The sequence below is a fragment of the Oppia nitens genome, unplaced genomic scaffold (assembly GCF_028296485.1).
Source record: "Oppia nitens isolate AA-2021 unplaced genomic scaffold, nextdenovo-longstitch-racon4-pilon3 scaffold9_pilon_pilon_pilon, whole genome shotgun sequence".
Lineage (NCBI taxonomy): Eukaryota > Metazoa > Arthropoda > Arachnida > Sarcoptiformes > Oppiidae > Oppia > Oppia nitens.
In genome coordinates, this window is record NW_026533253.1 from 562,561 (window position 1) to 575,252 (window position 12,692).

The following is a 12,692-nucleotide window of genomic DNA, read 5'->3' on the forward strand; positions in this document are numbered from 1 at the left end:
CTCTCTCTCTCTCTCTCTCTCTCTCTCTCTCTCTCTCTCTCTCTCTCTCTCTCTCTCTCTCTCTCTCTCTCTCTCTCTCTCTCTCTTCCATACCAGAGAGAGAACCAGCCATTCCGTAGCTCTCTGTGCTCACCCTCTATGGTCTCCATAGCTAAACCATTAGGTTTTTGTAGTGTTTTTCTCTCTCTTCGCCAAAACATACACACATACAGACATACATACATACATACAGTATATATTGTATACACACTCTATAGCAGTGCTAAAGTCATATATCTCTCACTCACTACCAGTCATTAGATTATAGTGTGGGTGAGACATATAAATACAAGAACCACTCATCGGACGGCCATTTTTTGGTCATATTTGACACTATTTACGACACTTTTGGATCTTCTAATTTGATTTGAAATTATCGACCGAACGGTCCGACTCAACCCCAACACTACAAACATGTCGGCCAACAACCGATTGATCGCATTATTAACCGTTTTCATAGTGATTGCCATACAGTGGTCCGAACCCGTCGACGCTTATGTTGAGGTCAGTCTAATACCCGATACCTATTTATTTCAATTATATACCAAAATTTTCATAATTATTTAGTCATTTAATAACATAATTTTCTATTAAATTTCTATTTAAATACAATTTGACAACAATTTATGGCACATATGATAATAATAATGTGTTACATATATATATATATATATATAATATTACAAACGGTATATCCATGTATTTATAAAATGTAACGCTTAGCGATTAACGGATTATTTTTTTATATATATTAACAGTTATATAAAACAGTACTGTATTTATTTGTCGTGTATTAATGTATTAAATGTTTTTATTTTATTTTATGATTTTGTTTTGTCGTATCTAATTTAAATCCGATGATCACTTTCATTTGAACGATTATATATATTATTTATTAGTATATATATATATATATTTAGTGATTGATATTTATAAACATTTAGTTTGTCAGTTATTATATAATATATAAACATTAAGTTACATACAGTATATTGTGCCAAAAAAATATTTTGTTTTAAAAAATAAGTTATATCAATAATTATCAATATAGCTGATAATTAAAGTAATTATTTATATATAACTGATAATTGTATTATATAATACATATTATGATAAATATGATAATTTATTTATAGTATATTATTGATTAAATAATTTTTTTGTAGTTTATATTTAATTACTATTCAAATCTAATAATATTATATTATAATACACATAACATACATAATTATATTACTTATTTTATTTATATTTTATATTACGCTAAATATTTTATAATATTATTAGAAGATTACTACAGATTGTACTGTTATTATAAATAATATAAACAATAAGTTAAATAATCGATATTTATATATATTATTATTATTACTTGAAAAAAATTATATTAAATGGTACTAGGTGATATTAAATAAATATAATTTTTTTACATTATATTATTAACTGAATAAATCGGAAAATTTATTTGAGATACACTATTCTCTCTAAACTCTTTCACAATATAATTGATTGCTTTCTCTCTAAAGAAATTATTATATTTTGATGATTAATATCGCTTTATATAAGTTATATAAGTTATATAAAATTTATATATCATTTACAATACATATACCAATATATGATATACTGGTATAAATAGTATCGGTTTTCCCCATATATTCTCATATTTCCGATACAATAATGAATTGCTGGTTGTATTTAATGAATTTCACTCCAGGTTTTCCATTAATAGTACTAAAGTATTATTATTATTATTATTATTATTATTAGTAGTAGTAGTAGTAGTAGTAGTAGTAAAAATAATAATAATAAATATACCTTTTATATTTTAATTGATTTCATTAAACTAGATGAACCCTGATGATTGTTCATATAATGATCTTATATAATATACTGTATATATATATATATAAACCATACATTATACCTCTATTTTGTAGTAGTTATATAAAAGTTATATTATTTAGGATATAATGATTGGTACGATACTAGTATTTTTAAATGATCTAACACTTAGTAGGTATGTTATACTACTATCTATAGTATAGTATAGTGTCCACTGAGATCACTGACACTTTTAATTTAGGTAAAAGTATTTTTTTTCATATTGTTGTCGTCTATAGTATCATATATTGTCTCTCATTTGATGAACCACTTTAAGTGGTTTGGTTTTTTGGTGGTGTGACTCATCTCATCTCATCAAAAGTCATAACCAATCGATTGACCATTGAATTAGACTTTTATATATATATATATATATACAGAATATCAATGTATATCAATAACAACAACAACAAAATCAAACTATTTATAGTTTTCACAGTTTATTCACACATTTTTTCTGTTGAACTAAAAAAAACTATTTTCTAACCCAAGAAAAAATGTCATCAAAATAGTGACATTTTTTAAGGCAATTTCCAAACCAAATACACATAAACTTTGAAATTTGTTATTAAAATTCTCAAATAATAATAATAAATATTTCACTTTCATTGACTATTACTTAAAAAAATGTAATTTAAAGTCAACTTTCCGACAACGAAAAATAAAAATGTCTAACAATTGAAAATATTTGATTTTTAACTTATTATTATTTATTTTTAAAAAATAAATAATAATAATATTAGGAGAAGAATACTGGAAAATATGTTTTTTTTCGACTAAAGATTTTTGTTGAACAATAATTTTTCAAATATTTTTTTGTTGCTCTCTTTCTCTGTTGTTATACACGATTTAAAGTTAAAACTTTTTTCTCTTAAAACCATTTAAATGATTTAATGTTTTTCTTTTGGTTGACATTAAATGCAATAAATTGTTTGCCAATTTTCTTAATTTCTCTCTCTCTCTCTCTCTCTCTCTCTGTCAATATTTAGTGCACGATTTTTTGCGATTTATATATATAGTACAAATGAAGAGAGAGAGAGAGAGAGAGAGAGAGAGAGAGAGACTTAAGTATTTCCAAACGATTTAATATTTGGCTTCAAATATATATATCTCTCTTAATTTGTTGACTCAATTCATTCATTTTTATTGCCAATTAGTTTCTACTACTAATTTTGTTGTTTTTTTTGTTGCTAACTCTGATTTGACAAAAACAAGTTTTTTTTATAATAAAAAAAATTAAATTAAAATATTTAGTATTTCTCATTTTTATAATTTCAAATAAAATACTGTATAAAAAACACCCAAACATGGTATAGAATTGCAAGTTATATAACAAAACAGTATTAATATTGTAATATTATACTGTAATTGTTTTTAGCCCTCAATCTTATAATTGGTGTCTCATAGGCTAAGAGAGAGAGAGAGAAAATTGAAAACATGTCTAATAAGTAAATATTTTGCATATCATTTGCATTGAAAGGGATGCACCAAATGTTGAGTACCGGTTAATATGTGTGTGTGTTAGGTATATATATACAGTATATGATAAAGAAAAAGTAATGAATAATTTTGTATATGTATTACAATATACAGTATATATATATATATATATATTCAATTTCAAATGAATTTTAATGAATCTTTTTTTCCTATCTATCTCTTGGTTACCAATTTTAGATACACTTAATTTATATACAAATTTCTAGGTTTTATATGATTGAGAATTCTGTATAAAACAGTAAACAATATATATTTGCTATACTTATTAGAAAAAACGAGTGACAAATAACATATAAAACTTTGAGATATATATATATTGAAAGACATTTAATTAATTCAGTGAAAGAATTTTTTTTTATTATTATAATTGAATACAACTTTTGTGTAAATATTATTGCAAACAATTTTAATATATGTTTCACTTGTATTGAATTTTAGTTTTTTTAAATGTATTTTTTGTGAATAATTTTTACTATGCAACAAAAAAAAACAAAAAGTCTAAATTTCAATGACAGATTTTTAAAAAAATTTATTTCTAAGTCTATTTTACAATAACAACAAAATTGTTAATTTATTTTATTTTTAAAATAAACTGTCTTTTGATTTAATTGCCAAATAAACAAATATGTTTGTCGTTGTTGTCGTAGTCGGAAAATACGTGTCCTGTAACTGATCCGAGAGATCTATACATAAGTTATTACATTTTTGCATTTTGTTTAAATAAAAGTTTAGTAGTCATATACAGTAATAGTAATACTAATAATGATGATAAATATTTTTTTTTAATAAATATAATATATACAAAAATATATATTAAGTGTCTAACTTTAGTGATAGTCACGTCAAACTAAATTTTTAGCCATTAATTAGTTAATAGGATTTTTTTAAATAGTATATACAGTACAGTATAATGTAGTAATAATAATATGTTTAATTATTCTGGTCAACGATTACAAACAAATTTATAAATGAAATTACTTTATAATATATTTTAGTAAATATGTATATTAAATGTTAATGTTATATATAAATATTATAAATTTTGTTTATTCATAAAATATTATGTTTTATTAGTGAAATATACAGTATATATATTTATATTTATATATATATTGAATGGACGCACCGTTTTATGACATTTTGTATTTGAAATATTAGTGAAGAGCACAGAATCGTTGTGTAAAAACACAACCATTTTAGACAACTATTTAATACATATCTCTCTCTCTATGGCATTGCGTATATGTATTATACAGTATTAGTATATCTATCTATACCGGTATATACACAATATTTTATATATATTTTACGGCTGCTATTGTGTAAACCTATCAGAGCTCATGAATTGTCTTTACTGTTGTATTTTTTTGTGTACATATATATTGTATTTATAGATAAATGTTATTATTCACTGTATTTGAAGCGAAAATACACTAAAGAATATACATATAAATTATATACCGTATATCAACTGTACTTATTATATAATATAAAATTGTATAAATATATATCACTATAAAATATATTTTTATATATTAATATTTATATATATATATTTATTTATGTTGCTTCTAGGCTATATAATATAAGATTTTTTTTGTGTAAAGGTATACATTAAGTTTTTAGCTAAATAAAATTTATATATAAGAAAAAAAACATTATATATATACACAGTATATATATTTAGTTTTCATAGCTTTTATAATAAATACTGCATACAAATCGTTTGATTACACACTAACATATTTTTTTGGGTTTCTCTATTTAATAATATAATTTTAAAAATTTAGATAACTTTTTATTTTTTCTTAGTTTACATAAAATAATAAGAAAAAGAAAACATAAAATTAATTTTGACGATAATTTTATTCATTCAGTATTTTTCTATATTTATATACAGTATATATATATATATATATATATTTAAACTAAATATAATTTTATTTTTGTAACTTTCTGTTACTATTATTATTATTATTATTATTATTATTATTATTATTATTATTATTATTATTATTATTATTTGAGTTCATTTACGTTGAAATGACATGAAATGAGAACTGAATTCTTAAACAAAAACACTCACAAGTCTTCATCGGATTCTTTTAGTTATTATTTTTTTTGTTTGTTTTGTTTTGTTAACCAATTCATGGATTCTTTTGTCGTTTTTTTTGTTCATCTATTTGTTCCCCCAATTTTGATGATAAAAGAATTGGCAGAAAAAAAACTAAATAAGTAATAAATATTCTGCAAAAGACACCACAAATTTTAACCATTGAATACAACAACAACAGTGGATATTATTATTATTATTATTGCTTGTCTTTTCTATCCTTTTTTGGATAGCATTTAAATAAAGTTCCTATTATTTCACTCTTTTATTTTATTTATATGTAATGGCGTTTTGAGAGCTAACACACACACACAATATACTGTATATACACTTACTTTTGTCTCTGAATGGTTATCACAAAACTATTGATAAAAGTTACACTAATATCTATATAATATGAGACACATTTTATATGGCAAGGGACCGATGAAACGGTTGTTTTTACTTTTATTATGGGATCCCAACGATACTATTGGTATCCAATAGAGAGATATATCTAACACTTTGGGAATTGAAAGGACTCTCTCTGTCTGACTCTGACTCTCTCTCTTTCTCTCTCTATCTATCTATCTCTCTATCTCTCTCTCTCTCTCTCTCTCTCTCTCTCTCTCTCTCTCTCTCATTGCAATCAGATCTGCCGAAGAAGCAGTCAATTTATTTCTTTTACTCTCTCTCTCTCTCTCTCTCTCTCTCTCTCTCTCTCTCTCTCTCTCTCTCTCTCTCTCTCTCTCATAAATATCATTCAAATAATAGAGATAAAGATAAACGAGTGAGACTTATGCTAACATTAAAATAAAAACCAAAAATAAAATAAAATAACAAAACACTACACAACACAACACAACAACAATTTTGTTTGTATACCATATGAACAAAAATCCCTAAAATCCTGGTTATTGTTTTGTTTTTTATTTTCATTTTTGAAAAAATTTTTTGAGAAATTTTTTTGTTACTTAAATTGTTTTGTGTCTATTTTATTTATGTGGATAACTATTTTATATAGATTAACAATATATTTGTTATTATTATTATTGCTGATAACTACTTATGATCCAATTTTACTTTAAAAAATATATTTACTTTTACTATTTTATTTTTTTTGTGACATAGTTTATAACTTATTGCTTTATTTGTTGTCAGTGATAAGTTTAATAATAATAATAATAATATAAAAATGTTGAATAATGAGAGTTAGACTATTGTACTGTACAAAAAAATAGAGAGATTATATTATAATATCTAATTTATTGTATATATATATATATATATAAAGTTATATATATATAATATAATACTTAGTAATACAGTATATCATACATTATATAATTTATTTCAAGAGCTTATTTTTTAGCTGAATTATTTTTTAGGATCATTTTTTTAAAAGATAAATACTGTATATATAATATATTTATAATTTATATACAGTATATACACAATATTGAAATATTTGGATACTTTTCATTTTAACTTTGAAGTCCTCTTTTTTTCACTCAGAATTTAAGTTTGCGATTTTTTTTCTTGCATACATATTATTAATATTTTATTTGATAAAAATAATAATAATATGTCAGCTACTTATGTAAGTCATTGTGAATTTTGAAAAACATCAATGTCTACTAATATTGTATACTATAAATGATATTTTTGTAGAGAGAGAGAGAGAGAGAGAGATAGTGAAAAATAATTTAAACTTTATTTACACTTGAATAAACTTTAAAGTACCGAGTATAAATTAAATATACTGTATATTTATTACCTAACATACATAAATAATGTCGTTATTATTATACATAAAGTAACGTTATTTTTGGATGGCACAAAGCATTGAAAAAAATTATTTTCATTTAAAAGTTTAAAAATAGATAGTTAAATTTTAATTATGTTGTTTTAAATTATTATTTTTCTTTATCAATAATAAATTATAAACAATTGTTTACGAGATATCTGATCAATATTTGAAAATGAAACTTTTTTATTCAATAAAATCATTGATATCGCCCGATGAAAATTGCAATGATGCTTATCATGAAGCTATTGTATAGTAAAATTTTTAAAAATTGATTAAAATTTTCAAAAGTGCTAATTATTACTTAGAATACAAGTTATATTCAAAGGTCTTAAAACAAAATTCAGACATATTTAGTTTTTAAAATCCAAAACTACTTAGTCAACCTAATATTGATAATTTTATGTTATTTTAATACACTAAAATAAATGTCATTCTATTTGCCGTTTAAAAATAATACTAGTTTTTGTACTTTTGAAACGACATTACTTATGTATGTTAGGTAATATATCAATATATATACAGTATATACTATATATACTGTATATACTTGAGTGATACACTTTTTTTGAGGTGTATTTAAATTATATACTATACAGTATATATTGACTCTATTTTGTTCGTATGATTTAAAGCTAATGCAAAGCTATGCAAAAAAAATTGTCTTTCAATTTGTGACACTTGTATTGAAAAACTGGTTTTCAAGAATATATATATATATATATATTATATAATATAAGAGTAAGAGATTTACTTATCGGTGATCAATGAGTGTAAAAACATTTTGGCTGTAGTTTTAATGGATCAGACCTTTTCTTTCAACACTTTTCAATGGTTTTGTCAGTCCTTCTCTCTCTCTCTCTCTCTCTCTCTCTCTCTCTCTCTCTCTCTCTCTCTCTCTCTCTCTCTCTCTCTCTCTCTCTCTCTCTCTCTCTCTCTCTCTCTCTCTCTCTCTCTCTCTCTCTCTCTCTCTCTCTCTCTCTCTCTTTCTCTCTCTTTATCTCTATTGACACCACTTTTTTATCATTGAAGAGTTCAATCATTTTTTCATCAATAGTTTTTTCTACTTATTCTTCATCATCTTTTCACACATCTCTTGAAAAAAATTTTGTTTCACTAAAAAAAACACAATTTACAACTTTATTTATCTAAGTATATCTATTATATTTATATATATAATGTATATAATTTGGTTGTCTTATTATTATTATTATTTGGTTAATTTTAATGATACTAATGACAACTTTACTACTATTATATTGTCATCAAAATACAAAAAAAAATCTATACAAGAAAGAGACTGAAAGAGAGGAACTGAACTATTTTATTGGAGACCAACTGTGTTGACGATCTGTTAATAATCTTTCACTCACTCACTCACTTACTTTCATTGACACAATGGTCTGATCCGTACAAAATCCCTAAGACTTGTAAATTTCCTGTAACTGAAATGTGTCCAAAATGTTTACACATATTATACCTACAAAAGCATACCCAAAGTAACAGTACTTTTAGCTGTTTTTTGTGTGTATGTGTTGTTGTTGTTGTGTGTGTGCTATGCTATGCTATTTGTTGTAAAAATAATTCCCAACTCTCCGGAGGAAACAATATATTAGATGAATAAAATGGTTGGCCTTTTTTATTATCTCAGCCCTACTTATCACTTACATAACTAATTTTTTAAATAATAAAAAAACATTGAATATTGCCGACACCATTGACTACTATCATATTAATATCATTAAGAGAGAGAGAGAGAGAGAGAGAGATATAGAGATGTTTTTAAATTTTATTATTAAAATTCCGAAAAACAAGAATATTCTGTTGCATTATAATATATGTCTTTTGCATTATAAATGAAAATATTAATATTGATTTAAGAATTACGAAATCATTGTTTTTCTAGTATTATATATATATATATATTTAAAATAGAAATGTTAAAAAAATATTTTTTATATGTTTTTAACTTTTTCAAATATCAATATAATAATAATAATAATAGAAATAAACTTTAATTTTTTGGAATTTATAATTTAAATTTTTTTTAGTTTTATTACACAAAGAATTGAATATAATTTTATTTTTAAAAAGAAGAAAATACTATGAAATCCAATTAATTTCTTTATTTCTTTTCTAAATTGAATCCCAACTGTTTTAACAAAAAAAAAAATATAATTATTATTTGTTTATATCTCATATATATATAAGCATTTCTATTCATAATTTGTTTTTTTGTAAACTTATTTTTTATTGTTAGTTCATAAACTGTATATACAATATGTTAAATCTATGATAAGTAAATGCCAAACATTGTCGGCATATACACTGGTATTATATATACAGTATATATACTATATATTAGAGAACCTGTATCTTATGAAAGCCCTTTCCACTAGTCTTTCAGTCAACCTATGGAAAAAAAATTTCGATGAAAGCAAACACACATTTATATCCATCTATTAAAAAGTAAAAAATAAGAAAAAACAAAATAAATCTTAACATATCTTAAGTACAATAATTGAATTGAATTTCAAAAGAAAATGTACTTTTTTATTTAAAAAAAATACAGCACATTTATATAAACATATAATAATAAATCATACAAAAATTACTAAAAACAAACAAACAAAAAATGTTTTATATAAAATTAAATAATTACACGTAAGTTTTTTTTAAAATATAATATAAGTTGTAGTTTTAGGTTTTTTATGGGATGTATTGCTATTAGTATTTGTTTTAGTATTTTCACGATTAGATTGATTGTTATTTTAGCGTATCGTTAGCTCATTATGTTTTGGCACAACTAACTAAAATACATATGTTTATTATATAATATATACTGTATATTAGTTATAAGTTTGTTTATTTAATATATACAGTAGTATAATGAGCCGCACTTCACAGAAAAAAAATTATTTAATATATACTATACTGTATTATTATATACAATGTTATTATAAATTCAGTGAATAGTGAAAAAATAATTTAGTAAATCGTGATTTTCTACATATTTTATAATATAATAATAATAATATGAAATATATATATTTAATATTTGAGATATCATCATATTAATGACTTGGAATTTAAATTTGATTTAATATTATTATTATTATTATTAAAAAAATAATATCTTTATATTATAAATGTCATATTTTTTAAATAATTTTATAAAATTTATTATTATTATTATAATTTTTATTTCTATAATATAAATGCTATGTCTCTAATGGAAAGTCATAAACGAAAAGAAAGAAAAAGAAAATGATATTCAATTTTGACTCAATTTAGAGACAATTTTGCTCTGAATATCAATAAAAATAAACAAAACAAAAAATATTTTTATCTATAATATAATGTAGTGAACACTTATGGCTTACCTAATGTGTGTATATATACTGTATATAATTTTGTGTTTGAAATTATATTCACAAAGTATTTATTGGATATTATTTATTTTCATATATATATATATATACTATATATTATATAAAAATATTTGTTATCATACTTTTGCATACCATATCCATAATAAATATATACTTTAGTGAAAAATGCCATCAAAAAACTTTATATGACTCTACTGTGTATTAAATTTTATACAACAACAATAAAAAAATATTAGATATTTATAATAAATTTTTTGTTGTAGTCTTCAATATACGGTAAAACCTTTTTTACGTTTTTTTTCGGTACACTTCTAATGATTAGAAGAGACATTAAGATCTAAAAAATCGAAAATACAAACTAAAAAAAATCTTTCAAAAGTCATTAGTGTTGTCTAATCTTTGATTTTGACGGACAACATGACAATGAGTTATGTGATTAGGATTTTTTTCAAGTGAAAGATACATATTTTATATATAAATTATATACAATACACACACACATACACATAGATATATACAACACACACACACACATACGTACATACCATCCAACTTGTAATAATGGCTTAACTGTGATTATTGCCGACTTAGGGATCGTGTTTAGTGATAGCATCGGACTAGTAGTTTGTGTGCTTTAATAGTGACAGTAAATTCAATATATTAAGACAAAACACCACATAATATATAAGTTAAGACACACTCACATTCACACACACACAACAAAACAGCTTTTATTCTGTGAATATCTTTATGTATTTATTTTTATTATTTTTTCTGTTGTGTTGTGTTTTTGGTGTGTCTTTATGACACACACACACACACATCATAGTGAGTGAGTGTGAATGAGATGTTTGAGATATATATATATTGATGTATGAAAAGGAGTGATTGATTTTGCGGACGTGAATAGGGTTTACGTGATCACCAAAAAAAAAATTGATCGTTCAATGCACTCATTATTATTATAATGTTTTTATTATTTTATCTTATTTTTTTTGTTTGTTACCAATATTTTTGCTTTACTTTTCTTACATTGTTTATATATATATATATATATATATATATATATATATATATATATATATATATATATATATATATATATTATATACCGTTTATCGCCTAAACACTAGGATCTCATTTTTGTGACATTATTCTTGACATTTCATTACATTATTAATAATAATACTGTTTTCATATATTTAATACATAATAAAAACAGAGTCGAGTATTATAGCGATTCACTAATAATAGACGTACATTCATAACAGTAATTATTATTATTATTATTGCGATAAAAATTATTGATTTTCATATATTTCTAATTTGTTATTCAGTTTATTTTTTAAATATAAAAATGTATATACGGTATATACAGTATATTACTGTTATTTAAACGATTAATTATATGTTAAAAGTTGTTATTAGATCTAAACACTTGCAGTACATTTCCATTGGAGTTGTTTACGTGATTTGAAGTTTATTAGTGAGAAAAAAGAGAGTAAACACTACATTATTTTGCATTTAATTTTGTCAAAACATTTAATTTTAATAATAACTACCAAAAAACATGCATTTTTTGAATAGTAAATATTTATAATTTCGCGATTTCAATATGATTATTACTGTTATATGTATATTAAAAAATAAATAAATTTAAATACAGTATATACTGTATATTTAATTCATATTAAAATTACAGTATTATATATATTCAATAGACAAATACAATAATATATTTAAATTTAAAAGTGCGTAAAATTACATCATAAACTGGATTTGATGTCATAGTTTCAATGAATATTAATAAACTGTATATAAATTTAGTAATAATAATACATATAATAGATTAGAATTATAAGTAGATAAAAATGAATAATAATTAGCATTTTTTTATTAAAAATTAAAATATATTGATTTTCAAAATAAAATATTTATAATTTTTTTAGTAATCTACAAATATATTAATTTAATTATT

The 12,692-nt window shown here is 22.4% G+C and overlaps 1 protein-coding gene across 1 annotated transcript in view; it reads left to right on the forward strand.

Moving 5' to 3' along the window:
• Positions 1–119: 119 nt before the first annotated feature.
• LOC128964821 (amyloid-beta-like protein) overlaps positions 120–12,692 on the forward strand; it is a 31,207-nt gene continuing 18,634 nt past the window's right edge. The window contains exon 1 of the mRNA XM_054311461.1: positions 120–543. Coding sequence (XP_054167436.1) covers positions 454–543 — 90 coding nt within the window. The 5' untranslated portion in view covers positions 120–453. The remainder of the gene's footprint in view (positions 544–12,692) is intronic.